Below are 19408 nucleotides of genomic sequence, written 5' to 3' on the forward strand. Positions count from 1 at the left end.
ATAAAATATTAAAGGCGAAAATTGAAAGATAATTATATTATGCATAAATTAATATTTAAAACTTCATATTGAACAATTGAATTAAAAGTAAATAAAACATCATAATTAGGATATTGTTAAAGTTAAATTTTTTAACAACGGTTATTTAAATATCCACAGATTTTCAAATTAATTATTCCAAAGTTCGTCATTTTTTCCTTGAGCTAAATTAAATGAATAATCTACATGCCTAATATCACACATATACATTTAGAAAATAAAATAATTATTTTATATACATTTTTGTAATAAAATTCGTAAACAAAATATGTTAACAAATTAATTCAAAATATAATAATAATGGAATAAATGAAAACTGATGGTGGTAGTGCACCAAAATGTAATGAATTCTTGATTTTATTTTTAAATGTAAATGTGTGGTATATTAAAATAAAATTACAGATATTTCGAACTAAGTATCAAAATCTGATAAAAAACATTTCACTCCAACGACAAAAATCAAAACTGTAACTACTTTGAAAAAAAAAAAACGATAATTAAAATATAAAATACACAAAATCAATAATTGAATAAACCAAGAAAGAAGTGCTCATCTAGTTTCAGTAATAATAAATATACAACACACCTGGCGTATAATATACAAAACACGAAAATCACGGCCGTGAAAAATAAACCTGGAAAAAATGATTTAATAGGGACAATCTGTCCCACGTAGTAAAAACAAAATTGCCCATCATTAAAAATATGGAAATTCTTCCCTAGAATTTGTCAGTTTCAATTAAATATTGCTGGATACAAATTCGTGTCATGTGTCCGCTCTAATTGGATAAATAGAATTTATAAATATTTCATAAAAAGTATTTCTGATCATTTAAATATATGAAAATCCGATATTACATTTTGGCGTTTGTTCATATTCGGCATTGCGTGGATTTTCATAACGAAACCAAATCAATATTGACAAATATCTGAGTGATATTTTAAAATTTTAAAAATGAATCAGCACGATTCCCGACTAATATTTTTGTGTTTTTAAAATCAGTTCAGAATTTTTGGCTAAAACGTGAACCAACATGTTTACACTTTTCTTCTACTTCGAAAGAAACGGCTTGGCCGATAGTCGTGTAAAACTATTCAACGCAGGATCTAATCGAGTTTCATCAAATGGTTTTTAAATTCTTGAAATCGGTGTAGCCGTTTTTGAGAAAACATCTACACAAAGTACAATTTCAATAGTTCATAAAATTAATTAAAGTTACTTTGTTAAAATTAGTACAGTAGTCTAGTTTACTATTGTAAATGTCTATACAGTGGCTATCAAAAATGTTATTTCATCAAAAAATTATACCGTCGTAAAAACACATTTCATCACATGCATTTATTATTCTTTCTAATTTTCTAAAAAAATGTTAGCGTTAGAAATATATTCCTCTATGCGTAAACAGCTATCGTATATTAATTGGTAATTTCAGAAACCAAAAAAAGAACATTGATTTGCGAGACATTAATTTATATACATGGTGACAAGCAATGTACATATTGTCAATTGCAAAAAGCTCTTATTGCAACCACACTTGTGCGAAACACATGAACACAATATTTAACTGGTCAGGCCGTCTAATAAAATAATTATCTAATAAAAATTAATTAGCTCTAAATTTATCGTTAGACAAAAATTATAATTGTCTATTGCTTGGCTGATTTTGAAATTGCACTTAAAAAATAAATTTGCACATTAAAAATAAAATTTCGTTCCATAACCCTGCACTGCACTAATATTTTTTAAACTAAATGTCTCGTTTCCAGTGATTGTCATAGATACTTTTTCAATATTAATTTAACATATCACCAAATCAAATCTTCATCTTGTGCTTCAAGGCAAAGTTATAAAAGATCTATTTTTTTATTATTAATCTATTCGACGGTATTTACAAAAATATTGAATTTTATATTTATTGGAATTATTTTATTATTATGTATGTCGCGAATGTATAATTTGAATCATTTTTTTCCTAAATGTGAATGAAGAAAGCGCGAATAAGGAGCGTTTACTGTAAAGCGAGTAGTCTTTCATACATAATTATATTTAATTTAAAGAAATGCCAATTTATTAATAAAATCATAAGTCTTATCTATAATGACGGCACTGATAGTACGTGACGTTCGACTGAAAACCAAGTAAATTATGATTATATATTTACACGTGACACAAATAGGCGCCGCTTGACGGACGGACACAACTAAATCGGTTCTCTGAAATCCGCGATCGGTTGCGATCTGGCAGAACACTTCTTCAACGAAATAATAATATAATAAATAATAATAATAAATTAAATGCTTACGGATGCGGTATCATTGTCTAGCAAACATGGCAGCGTTTCCCCAGACTCACTCACCCTCTTATGGTTCTCCGGAAGATTTAAGTAGCACTCATTGTCGAAACGGAATTGACTCTGCGGAGGAGAGCAAATAGAAATTAATGTCACAACCGTACGAGTTGAGTATAGTATATAATGTATATAGGCAAATACACAAGGACACAATTACACAAAAACATGGATTGTTTATATAACACAAGACGGGTGTTTTAATAAGGAATCGCTTTGTCGTTTGGGATGAAGACACGCTCGGCGAATGTCTGCGGCTTTGTCGTTAAGAGGAAAATCGTAGATATAAAAGTAATAAAAGCATTAAAATTATGTATATATAATTATTATTATTACTCACTTTGTACCCGGGTCCGAGCCTGTGCATCGCACATATCTGATGCGTCGTCAGTGCTTCGCTGAACAAATATATCGCCGATGTCTGCCCGCAGAAGACTCGTTCCTCGTCCAATTCGGGTGTAGCTCCGATGTAGCACTTGTCGAAGGGCTGAGAGAATTCGAATTCACAAAAAACACTTATTATTAGAAGAAAAAAACTAATAAATTTCTTATGCGAGTATTCTAATCTTAGATTAAAGGCCATGAATTTTTACGTTTTTTTAAAGAACGTAACAAAAAAACAAACAATATTTTTACAATATAATATTTCACGATTTAATTTTAATATTTAAATAATATAAAATTTTAATTTTAAGAGGTAATGAAGTAGGGGTCTCAAAAAATTGGCACCAGACCATACCCAAGAATTTAGCCCTCCAAAAAATTTGAATTTTATTTATAATATGTTAATAATCTAGAATAATAATCGTGTGCACTACAAACAAGTTTAAATATTTTTTTATAAAATATATTATAAATATATATCATTTTTTTATAATAAATCATACATTTTACAACTTTTTTTGACATTTTCGAATTTAAAAGAAAACTAAAATTCCAAATTTTGGGATGAACATTGTTCATACTAAAGAAAGTCTATAAAGAAAACTCAGAAAAAAATTAAAGTGAATCGGTCTAGTAAACTATTAGTGGATATTGTATAGAAAAGGACAGTTTTCAGAAAAATGCGGTTGTTGATCGCGAAAAGTTAACCAACATATAAATACAACTAAATTTCTTAGTCGAGTTTCTAAAACTCAGTTTCATCAAATGCATTTAATATTTTTGAAATCGGTAAAGCCGGTTTTAAGGAAAAGTCGACGAAAGATGATTCAGAATGATTTGAAACGTCCAAGAAATATAAAATTAATAAATAGACAACTAATACATTTTAAACAAATTCGTCTCACACCATCCATATTAATAGAATGATTATTATCCACAAAGTGTATACAAATCAAATGCACTTTTTTTAACGCACCACTCATAATCAGATTAATGAAATATATTCAACTGCAATTTTAAAGTATACCGAGTTGTTCTAGGACACACAATATTGTAAATTATTTTATTTTAAACAAGTTCTTCTCAAACATCATTCATATTAATCGTATGGTTTATGATAGACGAGCTTTATACTAAATAGAGTTTGTCGGTTTTCAAAAACCGTTTTTTCAGGAGAAAATTATGGATTCCCAATTTTTTAGTAAAAATTACCGGTTTTCAAATTTCAAATGTAGCATAATGTAAAAGATTGATTGTTGCAAATCGACAACCGTCCTTCGTATCAATATTATGAAAATATTCACATTATTTATTATCAGTAAATAATTTCAGTCTAAACTGCTTTGAATTGCTCAAAATTTTTTCGTTTAATAATAAACTAATAAAAAAAATATTTTTAACAACAATTTTAATTATACTCAACATTATTGTTCTACTTATTCATATTTATTACAATTTTAATATTTTCTCTAATCACTAGCAAAAGCACTGAAACGTAAACCATTTCCAACGTCACAAAAATAATACCGTTGTTTTAAAATTCATTATTATTTCTACAGGTTTAAAGTACACTAAATTGTTAATTAAAAAAATCGAATTGTATTTTTCGACATGAGCACTCACGTACTCGTTATTTAATTATACATACTACGTATCCACTTATTTGATTGCAAAAACAAAAAATATATAAATCGAGTGCACGCATAAAATTCTATTTAATTTTGCACAAAATCAAATATTTATATTTCAATTATTAAAATATATAATAAACGTGTAACGAGAAATTTACAATCGCAACGTTCGCATGGATCACGTTCTGTTTGCCCATTCGTAAAATTATTATTAATTGATTACTATTGTACATTTATCGGTTGGAATGATTTTATGTAATAGAAAAATTAAATTGAACTCACATCATTAGTTGAAACAAACCACGCCATTTCCGTACTGGATGCTATTTGGCCATTAACTACACATTTTATTTCGCTTTTCGTCCAACGATTGTATATATAAACTATTGCAATCATATACCACTGGAATAAAAAATATATATTATTGATTGGTTTTATTGAAATTATTTATGGGGCTGTTGGGAAAGTAATTTCTTTTTTGCAGTCAGAAGATTTAATTTTATTACTTCGACCTGTTTTACATTTTTATTAAAGAAATGATAACAATTCTGTTCAATCCAGAAAGACTAGTCAGTAAAAATTAAAAAGTCTCACTTGAAAAATTTAAGAAATTCAACTGTATCATTTATTAAAAAATAAAATTACTTTCCAAACAACGCATAATGATGATATGAACTTACTTTCCTAGGTTGGAATTCATATTTAACACAATGTTGGAATCCTTTGCCTTTAATTTTCATTGATGTTAATACTAAACAGTTTCCTACAAAATGAGCCGAGTAGCCTACACCTTTACTAGTTTTAAAACTGAAATATAACATAAATAAGATAAAATTAGAATTCTAGATATAAATTAACTAATAATATCACAATTGTTTTAATTACAATTGTTAGTGTATTACTAATAATATATATTTGTTAAAATATTAACAGTTTTTAGTAACAAGTATCATTATAGTAATATATAATTAATTTACTGAATGACCATTCTTTAAAAAAATATTACAAATGTTTTCACTCCGAAAAAACAACATTTTACTACAACTGGGCAAAATACTGATTGTGAGTGAAAGTCAATGACCAACTAAGTAGTTCAAGAACAATTATTAGTAACAAAAGCCAAATATATTTTTATATCACTTACCAATATAAATAAGGTTTCTCTCGTTCGATATTAACTGAATTGATTGGATCCAATCTGAACCACGTCGTGAATGTAAAACCATTCTCGTAAGGCCATTTAGCTAATGGCGGCAGAACCACGGCCTGAAAATGGAAATTAATATGTAAATAAAATATGCAGAAGACGGAAAATGCCCATGTATAAAAACTTACGGATCCTTTTCGTCCCGGAAAGCTGAAAAATACATCGGGACCGTTTCTGTGAGGCATTTGGCGCAGGACATTCAGAAGTTTCGGCGAATGACGGGGCTAATATAATAAATAAAATAATAATTGATAATTTCGATATATTTTCGAAGTTTACTTGGAGTAATTTAGTCTTACCCATTTTCCGTTGACAGATTTCATCGATCCGAAAAGTAATTTTAATTCCTTTACAGTAATACTGTAACTGGCAAGAACTCCGAGCATGTCTATGAGCAAATCTGTAAAGGAAAGAAAGGAAGTTTCTTCAATGGAAACTGTGTGTTGTGCATTAAACTAAATTGCTGAAACTTTACAAAATGTTACAAAATTTTGAAAAAATTAAAATATAAAACTAGGTTCCACAAATAACTAAATTGGTTATATTGCGAAACAAGGCAAATTTTCGTCCATTCATTCTAAGGTAGGCAAAATAACCAGCAACTTTGAAATGAAGAGATGGAAAAAGTGTAGTTTTAGGATATTTTGCTAATTTAATAAATTATCCTATAGTAAATTAAAAATATCCTTACCTGCAACAACAACTTCCGCACGTGGTAGCCTGGCCAGGACGTGTTCTATTAGACCCACATCCGTGCAAGCCTGCAAGTTTCGAACACTTTTTCGCAAAATTGCTATAAAAACGCTCCATATCTCCGCCTGAAAGAAATAAGAAATATTACTTTAGTTTTGTATTAATTAAAAATATGAGAAGCTAATTTTAGTATCACGTTAATCTTATATATATAATAGTAAATGATAAAAAAATTTAATTTAATAGACAAATTCACTATTGACGCTTGGGAGCCTAGAGAAAAATATTTCAAGTATATATTTCCCATGATAAAATCGTCCGGACGTTCACAATTACCGCCAGTAACAAGAAGAAAATACATACATACATTTTTCATATCTTTTCCTGCCACTTAATAAAAACTCATATTATAAAATTAATGCGATGGAAACTATGACCCCGGATATGAATATTTTATAATTTTAGTTTCAAAGATAATTCAAGTGTCGAGAAACACGTCATAATTTACTAATGAAGTACAAATTTAATTCCCATGCGATGCTGGAAATTGCATTTTATTATTGAAGTGGTCCATTAATATGCATTTGAACTTGCTTATATATATATTCCAATTAGCTAAATTATTTGCTACTTGAATGTAATACCATATATATTTATTCCTGGCTCAAACAATAAATTTTCCGTTTGTTATTTTTTTTGCAAAATATCTATTCTCAGTTACCTCGGGTAAAGAACATTCGTGTCCCAAAGAAGTTCCTGGTTCTACTTTCGGAATTCGGAATTTTGTATGAGTGTATAGTGATCTCATAAATTAGTGATGCATCGGGAAATAAGAAAGTTCTTCTCCGAAAGACAGACAAGCTCGTATCACGCAATGTGAAAGATATAAGGCAGAGGCTTTCAAACCAACAGGTGAGACGCTTTCATTTCACAAAATATAAATATCAATCGAATTATTTTGTAATATTTTTGATTAATATAAATTGAACAAAAATATTCATGAATATAATTAAAAATTCTCAATTTCAGAACCCAATCCCGTGGATTTTTATACTAAAGCTATAACGTTTAAAGCTTTTACCGTAAATAATAAAAACCTCTCCACAGCAACAAATTTCATTAGTGGCAAATCAAACATAAAAAAATCTATATTAATACGAAAATATTCCACATAAAAATTAACTGAAAAAATGTATATCAAAAATGATCAAAACATTACCATCGTTGATTAAAATAAAATTTTTGAAAAATTAAATATTGCAATAAACATACAGATGTAAAATTTAATTTTTGATTATCTCGATAAGATGAAACTAAATAGGTGGCTGGTGCTAATTATAAGTAAATAATTAAATACAGAAATCAATTATTGCTTTAAAAATATATGTAGTTTATTTTCTCAGCATAGCCGAGTGTCGTCAATGAAATTTCATTTTCCTCCTCGATCCTCAGTTTAGAAACCGCTGGAATTCCAGAGAATTCCTTGATGTCTCCTCCGAGAGGTAAGTAAGAAGCAAATAAATCTGTCAAACCGCGTTTTTCGTGAAACATCTAAGCCGAGTAACGTTGTATGTCTGTCGGTTATTGCGATCATAACTTATATAAAATGCGAAACCATTAAAGTTCAGGCTTATTTTTTTGCAAATTGAAATAAATATCACGCTTTTTAGTGAACGCGTCATGTCATACAATATCATCATCATACGACCAGACAGAGATACTTGCTCCAGAATAAATGATTGATGATTACAGATTTTGTGCATTTGTAAGTTATTTGACTCTTTCGACCAAGAAGGTCGTTTACATTATTTCATTTTTACGTAGTACATAGCGAATTTTGTTATTTACAATGAGGGTATTAGTATTAGTTTGACTTTGAAATTGCAAAAAAGCTATTCGAAACATTTTCTTATTTTTGCCGTAGTCTGTCGTGAAACGTAAAATTTTAGCAGTAGAGTGTATTTTTCTTTAAGAAATTTATATTAGGACACAGATCTATCTCATCGAAAAAGTTTTTGAAAATGTGTTCTAACATAAATTTCTTAAGAGAAAAAATGTTGTTTTCATTGCATTGAATTTTATTAACAAATCCCAATCTGACAAACGATTCAAAATATCTATCTGTATAAGACCATGTAAAAAGGTCTCACAAAAAGATCTTTTATCAATCCTTTATCCATTCTTAACAACTCAGATTGTTAACCTTTTAACTGTGTACTGTATGCTCACTAATTTGTTTGTATAATTTATTTTAATTAGTTTGTAACACTAATTTGTTTGTATAATTTACGTATTTGTTGCAAGTTCTTATTATAATTACTGATGTGTCACTAGGTTCTAATTCATCAGAAGATAGTAAACTTATTACTTATGAACTTCCCGTAGAGCAAGTTACAGTAATCGCAAAAAAATCGAAAATGAAATTTTTTATATATCTTCACGTTTCAGAGCTTTCGAGAAAAACATTCGATTCGTATTGATAAGGAGACGTGCTGATTAGTTTTTGGCGAAGGCAGATCTAGCCGTTCCGAAGATATGGGGCAAAAAGTGCCAAAAACGGTAACTCAGTTTTTAAGAAAACGGAGCGTCCGATTTGAATAATACAAAAAGCATTTTACTTGTATTACTAACATTTTACTATGCCATGCGCTTCACTAGTTTTATCATGTTACCACGTGAACTTCAGTTTTGGAAGTGAAAAATAAGCTCGATCCAACTCTGTGCTATCCCCACTATCGGTACAAAAGCTCAATGCCATGAAAATCGCTGTCTTCATTGCCAAAGTAATAACATAAACATAAGTTTGAACACTTATATATATATAAACTATATATATATATATATATATATATATATATATAAAATTGACAAATGAATTTCTGGCAAAAATATCTCCTTGAGGAAGTTCAAAAGTGTTACATCAATTTTGCTGTTATATTATTCACCTACATAAAATTTGATGGGCATGTATCTGCATATCTACCTTTTATTCAATTGTCGCTATTTTATCGTCCATATCATTTCGTAAACGCATTTACCTACCGATCGCATACTATAGGAAGAGATTCCAGTTTCCAGTTTCCAGTTTCCACCTGCACCATGGTTCGCCGACACCATGATGAAGATTGGTTTCGCTCATAAAGGAGAGGAGGCTATCGAACGATTTCGCGCGAATCTCGTTATGCATTGATCACGGTTCGTTTTATTCTCTCGATTTTATTTTTATTTAAAATTCGACCATTGCGATTCGATTCCACTATTGCAACGACTTCATTTTATTGCATGGAAACCGCATCTGATATCGGATACGTTATTTTTAACTTCCCGAAGGAGAGAGAAGTTTATGTTTTCGCTAGAAAACGCGATTTGCTAATTTTATGTCTTATATACACATTTAAACATTTAGAAATAAGCAGATGAAAATTTGATCTATATAGCTAAAACACAATTCTTATCCATTATCAATTCTCCACAGTATCACAGAGGTTATGCATCTTCTTGCTTTAAGACAAAGTGCCACCTACATACTTCAGGTAAGTTTATTAATTTTATTCACCTTACTAAGCGGGGATAGTGTTATTACAAAGTTCTGATCTACGTTGTATACATTATACGTAATGTTTACCATCTTGTTATAATCCTGTGATCAATTATAAATTCTAAAGTAGATGAATGTTGTCGTGTTTGCGAACATGTTACGACTTGATTATTCCAAGGAGATTCGGCTGCATCAACAATGTCCGCGCAGTTACCACGGCACGTTATCTCCTGAATAATTGAGTGGACGGACCAAGGTGTCCACTTTCGGAACTAATCTAAGTAAGTGTCCCAGGATATTCGACTTGAGGCGAGTTTCAAGGATAAATACGACTATGCTGTTTTATGACACTAGGTGTAAGTGGCATTTCGCCCTAAAGCAAGGTAAGATATCCACATACATCGACCTGATCAATCTATTCATTTTGAAAATAAAGTCAAAGAAAAAACCTTACTCTGTAACTTCCTGCAGGGAAAATTATAGTAATCGGCCAAAAATCGAAAATAACATTTTTTGCATATCTTCACGTTTCAGAGGTTTCTAAACATTTTGGCATACCTTAATACCTGATTAGTTTTTGGCAAAAGTTGGTTCAGCCGTTTCGGAGATACGAAGTAAAGAGTGCAGAAAATAGAAAACGAGTTTTTGAGAATACGGAGCATCCGATTTAAATGATTCAGGAACATTCAATTCGTAATGATGGAGAGAAATGGTGACAAAATTTTGTCAAAGACAGGTCCAGCCGTTTCAGAGATTTTGAGCTAAATGTGCAAAAAAATGCCGTTTTTGAGAAAACAAAGCGAAACTTTGCTTGTATTGACGAAAATATTATTTTTGGAGATAACAAATCTTTTTTCTGATTTTCAAAAAAATTTTTTTTTGAATTTCGAAAATAATTCGGATTTTAAATACAATTTTACAAAGATTACACTTATATACTTTAAATAATTTTATTTTTGCCATTCAGTTTATATAATTCTCAGAAATATGAAATAAGATTCTTCATTCTAACTCTGCTTGTTTAAGTTTTGTTTTCATCTAAAATTACAAAAACGTTATCGTCAAATTTTTAAGCTTTTCTATTTTGTCTATAAAATAAGAATAATGAAAGTTACAGTATTTATATAATAATATTTTTGAAAACATTTAATAATCTTCGAATATTTCATTGCGGAACGGGAAGTTCTAGCAATTTGCCTTAAGAATGCCATACAACACTAGTTATTTCCAAACCAATTTTATAAGTTAATGTAAAATACCGTGAGATAATGAATCTCAAATAAAATAACTGGATTTCGTTTTAAACTCACATTTCAAATTTCATCTTGTATTTCTCGTATGGGTAGTTAAACTAAAGAAATTAACAAGATGACAACAACATTCACAATAATTTTTTATGTAATAAGTGTTACAACATTTAATTTTATAAAATATATTTATTACAATATAAGTTTCTAAATCATTAATTTTAAAACTTACAACAATATCGATAAAAAATTGGATAATTGCCAAAGGAAAGTAATTAAGAAAATACGTAATTTACGATGACAAAAGCTACACTTGAACTTCCTATGTATAACGGATCATTAAGAACGAATAAATGTAGTTGTTACAAACTTTGTATAAAATATAAAATTTATAGAATTAAAGTTGTTTGTAATTAAAGAAAATCATAATGGCTATAGAATTTTATCTAAAATCGTTTGAAAACATTAAATATTCCTCTAACATTTCGTTAAGTTACAGGAAGTTCAAGCAATTTGCCTTAAGGCACCATGCCATACACTACTAGTTTACTTTAGCATTTGTCGAAGAAAGATTTTTAAATTCAATGGATCATGAAATTCGCCCGCAGTATTATCAGGGTGGCATAAATCACGTAAACCGGAGTACTCGCTCCGGGCTCCGGGCTCCTGGCTCCGGAGCTTTTAATCACGAAGTTAACAATAAAAACATCGAAATGTGCGGGTAATATCTAATTGTAGATTCGGTGCGATTACGCGGTCATTTCCAACCAAATTGAAAGCGTTAACGAATGTGTTTGAAGCGTCAGTTACCGCAAAGTTTGCCGATGAAAAGGAGGATTCGTTCGAGTTTAAAACAAATTCCAGTTTGCATAATTAATTAACGTAATAGATTTTTCTTTCGCCTCTTCCGACGAAATACAATATTAGACTTACTGAAGAGGCGAACGATTTGTGAAATGTTCTGAGAGTAAAGTCGGTATTTTGCATGTATATTAGAGCTATTTTAAACTGTAATATCCTGATGAACTATTTGTAGTACAGAAAAATTAATCTTGAATCGACTGAGGCTGAATAAACTTCATAATAAAGGGTAAATTGAAAAATATACGTAATTACGTAATTACGTAATTTTTATTAGATTTTTTTCCATTTCAGATTCAAACTATATTTACTTATTCATTTTATTATTACAAAGTAACAATGAATATCTAGAAAAACATGAAAATATTGAAATCTCAAATTAAACGTATCCATTGAAATCACCAATGGTTATTAAACGCCACAATTAGAAAACAGTTTTCCAATCGTTGCCAATTTTTATCGAATTAGATTTTTTTAGCTTATGGAATTAACCCCAGAAATTTTGAAGTAAACTACAAATTTTGTATTTTTAATTTTAAAGCTTGAAAAAATATTATTATCATTAATAGATTATTATTAATCAACCTCTAATTGACAATGAAAGTAATTTTGAACATTTATCCCTTTATCTCATAGAAAAATTTTAGTGATTTTTAGTATATTACTATTTTCACGCTTCATGTTTCAACCTGAAGTAATTTCTGCTTCTGATAGAGATAAAAAGAAATTTTTTTTATCAAATTCTTGTCTAAATATATTGACTATATACTCAAAAACATTCTGAATTTTAAACAAATTGCTTTTATCATGTGTTTCTTACGTGAATCCATACAAAACATGTTCAGCGACTAATCTCATTAAACTTTTCCGTTCGATATTTGCATTGAAATGAAATTATTTACAGGTTTACGAGCTTTGTTTTTATTTGATGTACATTTTCGCTTGCAAAGTTTTTTTTAATAACAATGCCATCACTTGTGCTTTTGAAAATTGTATTACACTATTTTTCTGATGTTTTCCTCTGTATTCATTTTAAAGTCCAGACTTTTTATTTTCAATCTGAAACAAATTTTATTAAAACACTCTGCCTGAAGTAATATTTAGTTTCGTATAGTTTCTATGCTTTATGTATTAATTCATAGAATTTATTGAAAATATTTTTTATATTTAAACTTTGAGATAAAAACGTTTTGGATTAAAATATTGTCATCCACAATCAAACATACTTGTTATAATTAATAAGTAACTTACATCATGTGTGATTTTGTTAACTAATGATGAAACAATTCACGGTCTCGAAACGTTTGTAATTTAGTACTTCATGAAATAAAGTTGATGCAAAAATAGAGCGTAATGTGTTCATATTCACTTAATTCCAAATTATAATTTTTAGAAAAATGTGTGTTCATCATGTATTGTCTTCGTATAGACTGATTAATTTGCTTTCTTCACACTAAATCGAATTTTATGAATCAATTTCAAAATTACTGACTAACAAGGTACTATTGTGCAGTGTGTCTAAATGTTACTCAATCTTTTTATAAAGTGTGACACATTGGCCATATTGCTTTACTATGTAAAATAAAATATTGTACAGAAGAGTTTTCTATCTCCCGGAGCATGTGTTCTTCGCCGAAATGTTGTGTTTATTTATCTGATTTAAATATCTGCCCTTGTCCTTGTCAGCTTGTTGGGAAAAAAGTAAAATAAAAACAAGACATAATTCCGTCCTAATGATATCAGATCCCGTGAGTTCTACCGCTTTTTCCCAGCCGGATTTTCCGTTGCGACCCGAGGGCTAGCAGTCAGATTTTATTGACTCTGATTGTGCTCCGGATGAAATATAACTCCATTGTACATTTGTCCAGGCAAAAAAATGTTATTACAACAACAACAACGATACGGAGACGTTCGTTATTCACAAAAAATAATGTGTGTAATAAATAATAATGATAAGTATTACAGTAATTTTGACATAATTTAACTGGGATAAATGCTGTTAAAATATATCATTGTATAAATAATGGAGAACATTATTAGTAATCAAAGTAAAAAGACCCGTGCCAAATTTATTTATCGCACAAAATTTGTCACAAGATTGTTATCTATTCGTTTAAACGCGTTCCAATACATTTTGACTATCAAACTTCTGATACCTAGATGAGATAAAACATAATTCTGTTAAAACCTTTACTTGATCATATAGTTCAAATTTGCCCATAAACCTTTACGAACCATTTTAAGAAATTGTAAAGAATTTACTCACAAATTAGCATGTACTATTCAATTGCACGTTCTATATTTAAACATGGGTCAATAGTAAGTATATTACTATAACAACAATTTCATTGCGATAGAGAAAGTTCGACATAAATTTCTGAAAAATATATTTGAGAACATACACTTTATTTTTTCATTTATTTTGAACATGGTTTTGGTCACCTCTCTTATTTATAATAGACTCATCCCCAAATTTCAATGTTTACTAAATTTTAAAATTTGAGAAACTCAAAAAAAGTAAGTAAAAAGCGGTTTTTTTTTTAAACAGTCGCCATTTTGTCAAAAAAAAATTTACTTGTCAGTAGTATATAGTATAGCGACAACATTCTAGATTAGTTTTTTCTGTTTCATTTCAGATTAATAAGAGGGCTGCAATTGTGAGCAATGCAATTATCACGTGTCAATTTTTTGAGACCCCCACTTCAGCAACTGCTAATTTTTAAAGTTAGCAATTTTTTATCTTTATATTTTTTCTGTACTCTTGTAACACTTATAAATAAATTATAGAAAAAATGATAGTGAAAAAATGGTTGGCACTTTTCACAATGGTTTTAAAATGAAATAAAATTCATACTTCTACACTAGAATATCCCCTTAAGTCAATTTTCTCTATAAGGCTTTTTGGCCTAAATTCGACCCAAAAAGTGTTCGCTATAATCGTAGTTTATCACTTTCAGCTTTAAGTTCTTTTGAAGATACGCTGTGAGCAAAGTAATAAAATAAATAAATATCAATAGAAGTAATCGTTACAAATAGAACGATGTATCATAACGTCGTTCATACGTGAACTCGCTCAGATGTCGTTCGAGTCGTCGAGCGTTTTCCCATCGCTTTGCCGCCGGCTTTATTCCGGACCATTCCGGGCTATTCCGGGCTATTCCGGTGCAACGGCCCGGCTACGTATTGGATATACGTATATATTTGTACTCGGTGCACTTCCGACTGCCGGCTGCCGGCTGCTGGTGCGTTATCTAAATCTACCCGTACAAACGTGTCATACAAAAGTATAAACCGCACTACCGAAAGCGTATTTACATTCGCCACTAACGCCGAATCGTTTTGCCCGGTTTATTGTTAGATTTTCATCGTATAAACACACATCCATCCAAAACACCACCACACTCCTGCACAAAAGCCGACTTACACACGGACGAACGATATTGAATCGAACAAGAAAAATGCATATTGTGAAACCAAGGATTAGCTTTTGTCATATTTTGTGCATGGAAATAAATGAATTTGTATCTGCCGAACGGAATGTTACCAGCCACAGGTGTTTCGATCGATATATTTGCTTTGTGTACTTTTATTAAATAAACTCTCGTTAACATATAATCGGTAAAATTATATGTATTTAATAGAAATTAACTTTAACACAAAAACGTTTGCATGACATATATAATTAATTAATTATGCATTACAGAAACTTGAATGAATGGATGAATTCAGTGATGTAAATAATGGTGCCTTTTATAAAAAATAGCTAATAATAAAATAAATAGGTGTAAGTGAAATATTGTCTAAATTACAACAAATTCGCATTGATTTGCTTTATTATAAAGAAATGGCTGCACCGATTTCGCACAAATAATTGAAAAATGAGAAAAAGACGAAGAAAAGTCAAATTCGACTTACATATTCCTTTTTCAATTTCGATTTCAAACTAGTCGGAATACTTGAAACGTCAATAACACATAAAAATTTCGGGCGAAAACATAAATTGGTGAAGTTAATGAATTTGAAACTTGAGAATGGAATAAATATTTATCATGAAATACATGCAGTTTTCGTTGGAAAGCTTGAAAATAAAACAAACAATGATAGCTATAAATGACAATGAAATGAAATGAAAATAAATGAATAAAAACAATACCAAATAAAACATTAAGTTGTTTAAAAAAATGACTTCCAAACAAATAAAAAAAATCTGTTAATAAATTAAAAAAAAAATTAAATTATTTATTTGGTTTGACGTGTATAATTTCTTCATTAAACTGGTGGAAACCCCAAATTATGTAAAAAACCAATACAGACCTTTAATTATTTTTGATTAATTAAAATGTTTACTTAGAATGGATATCAAAAAATTTCACTACATTTTTCGCTAAATATTTTCATGGCTGAGTTTATGTAGTTAAAATCGAGACATGAGGAACATAGTTTTAACTCTGCAATATGGTACGTAAGAACAAACCTTTCTCATTCACCGAGAGATTTATCAAATCTAGCAAGAAAAAAATGTCAAAAAACTGAAAAAAAAACTTCAATTCTTTACTAAATATGATTCAAACTTCTAAAAAAATTGTAAATTTGAGAGTGTTTTCAAAAATTAACAAAGACGTGTTCAAAAACTAACGGAATTAACCATTTTCGACTTCGTGCGCAACAAACAAACTCCTTGGAAATCGTGCGAGCAAATCCACTATATGCTATAATGAAACTTTGATAATAACTCGCAGCATCGGCTTATTTCTTGAGTGGAACGGGATATGTAGAATTAGAAATTCGCATAGGGACTTCTAATCATCGTAAGAGCTTACGGCTACGGTCGCTTGCCTCTCAGGCGGACGACGACGTAGTCCGGCGACTCGGCGGGTGAGGAGAAAGAAGGCAAGGCCGCTCTTGCTACGCGTTTCTTATTCCCTTTATGTGTCTTACCAAAAGATTTATTGATAATAATTTTGGTTAAAATATAGATTAACCTATTTTCCCGAGAAATAAAAGGTATTCGAAACATAATCTTTTTAATAACTAAGTCAATAATGTTATGTATAAATTTCCTAGGACCACATCCATTCAAAAAATATTTTCCAGCTACATACCTGTAAATTTGCAGGACAGTGGTCTAGAAGTTCCAGCATGTGTTTGATGTTTTGGGCGTCCTGTATGACGAAGTTCAATTCCATATCAAATTCCCCGCCGACCAACTGAAATAAACAACAATATACAATGTTAGTATCGTGTATGATGAACTATGATGGAATTCCTGTTGAAATGCCTTCAACAGAATCTAACTAAGGGACTGATAGCCACATGAAAGATGTTCTCAGTCTGGCGGTTCTCGAGAAAACCGAGACGAGAAACAATTCAAGTGCTCCTTGGAAGGAAACAACGTATATGGGAAAATCGACTTCGAATTAATGAAGGAACATATAAGCATTTTGTTCAAACAAACTCATCGGATACCACAAGTACTTTTGAAACATATTAGAAGTAATCAATATAAAATAATATGATATTTCGTGAATAATACACACGGCTTGAATAAAGAAATTGGAAAATAATATATGAGTTGACTTTTGTGAAATATAATAAATTTATATGAATTTATTGATTTCTTATTTCCACATTGAGAAGTTGTCTTAAGGCAAAATGCTACTTACCTCTAGTTGAAATATGTAATTATCAATATACAATAAACTGAATATAAATTCACGTAAAATGTATTACCTTAACTAAAGCATAAAACGTGAGCCATGGGGCTGTTCAAGTATTACGTAAGCATTATAGGGGGGCGGGGGGTTATTGATTTGCTTATTATGCTTATTTTGGGTAAGAACTTTTGCTTACTTTTGCTGACAAAGGGGAGGGGAGGGGTAAATAATTGTAATAAATCTGCTTACGTAATACTTGAATGATCCCCATGTAGTAAATTTTTTTGAAACCGAAGAAAAAAAATGATAACAGGAAAATAAATATAAATCGTTATAATAAATGAATATAAATAAATATCATTGCATAAAATACTGATCCACAGTTTTCGATAAAGGATGTCTGAATTACGGGGCCCAGCTAGAAGACGAAACCTTACCCCAGGACTGACTTGTATATCCAAAGTTCTTCAGTAATAGAATGCGCTGGGAAACATAAACAACGGCGCCTTACGAAAACAAACTTTTCTGATTAGCTTCAGAGCTGATATGGCTTATAGATTATTGCATTGATCATCGGGTGCAGTGCGGAAGCGGATACGAGGTGCCCAGCATCTGAGGATGCGAAAATGCCGCGATGCAACAGGATCATCTCGAAACGCAAATAAAGCAGAACGACGGGGGACGTACATTATGCACGACATTCGGCTCGACTTACCATAATGCACGACGCTACTTTATTATATATATACATTGAATAATATATTAAATTGATACACACATACACACAAACATATATATGTATATATATATATATATATATATATATATATATTAGGGTGGTCCTTAAAATGGTCATTTTCGAATTTCCTTGCTCCCAGGGGCTCAAATGGTTCCAAATTGATCAAAAACAATTCTCTGAAAGTTTTAGCTCTTAATATTAACATTTAGATAGAGCGCAATTCAATCAAAGTTTGTATGGAAAAGGCATGGAAAAAAATTTGAAAATTTAAAAAAAATGTTTTAGGTATAACTTAGCGACAAATGAATGAGTTTTATTCATTCATTTGTTCGCTAAATTACATCTAAAAAACATTTTTAAAGTTTTTGAAAATTTTTCCATGCTATTTCCATACAAAACTTTGATTAAATTGCGCTTTATCTAAACGTTAATATTAAGAGCTAAAACTTTCAGAGAATTGTTTTTTATCTATTTGGAACCATTTGAGCCCCTGGGAGCAAGGAAATTCGAAATTGACCATTTTAAGGACCACCCTAATATATATATATATATATATATATATATATATTAGCGCGGCTCGATTTAACACTTTGGGGACGGCTGTCCACCTCAGTGGACAAACATACTCTGTGAGGCACAGGCTATTTTATAAACAATGACTCAGTTTGCATCGAAAAGTTAAATAAATTACATATAGCAGTGATAAACAATATTGTATTTTAAGTTATTTTAGTAGTATTTTTAGCCTTTTTCTTTGCTATATGTTTTTTTTTAATATTTAAAACGACCGAGCGCTTTTAAATATGGCAAAACGACTGGTAAATTTTGTGAGTTAAGCAGTTTGTGAAGATGGGTTTCAAATAGACATTCATAGAGACAAATTTTACGAAATTACCATTTGCACCGATGATAGTGATGAATGTCGGGAATGAAGAGCGGGAAGACATTAGCGAATGTGCCGATTCTCCTTCAATAATCGAGTTTGACATACATCAACTAACACCCCGACTACAAATACCAAGCAATATAAAACATCCAATAGATTATTTTACAAATAAATTATTAGA

At 30.1% G+C, this 19408-nt stretch overlaps 1 protein-coding gene across 1 annotated transcript in view; it reads right to left on the reverse strand.

Moving 5' to 3' along the window:
• Positions 1 to 19408, reverse strand: part of LOC113377787 (neurobeachin-like) — a 287948-nt gene that overhangs the window by 110980 nt on the left and 157560 nt on the right. The window contains 9 exon segments of the mRNA XM_026618207.1: positions 2397 to 2453; positions 2728 to 2874; positions 4685 to 4804; positions 5083 to 5209; positions 5547 to 5668; positions 5738 to 5833; positions 5909 to 6009; positions 6301 to 6427; positions 17051 to 17155. Coding sequence (XP_026473992.1) covers positions 2397 to 2453; positions 2728 to 2874; positions 4685 to 4804; positions 5083 to 5209; positions 5547 to 5668; positions 5738 to 5833; positions 5909 to 6009; positions 6301 to 6427; positions 17051 to 17155 — 1002 coding nt within the window.

The sequence above is a fragment of the Ctenocephalides felis genome, unplaced genomic scaffold (assembly GCF_003426905.1).
Source record: "Ctenocephalides felis isolate EL2017-DRISC unplaced genomic scaffold, ASM342690v1 CF-g0.4_SCAFFOLD_01886, whole genome shotgun sequence".
NCBI lineage: Eukaryota > Metazoa > Arthropoda > Insecta > Siphonaptera > Pulicidae > Ctenocephalides > Ctenocephalides felis.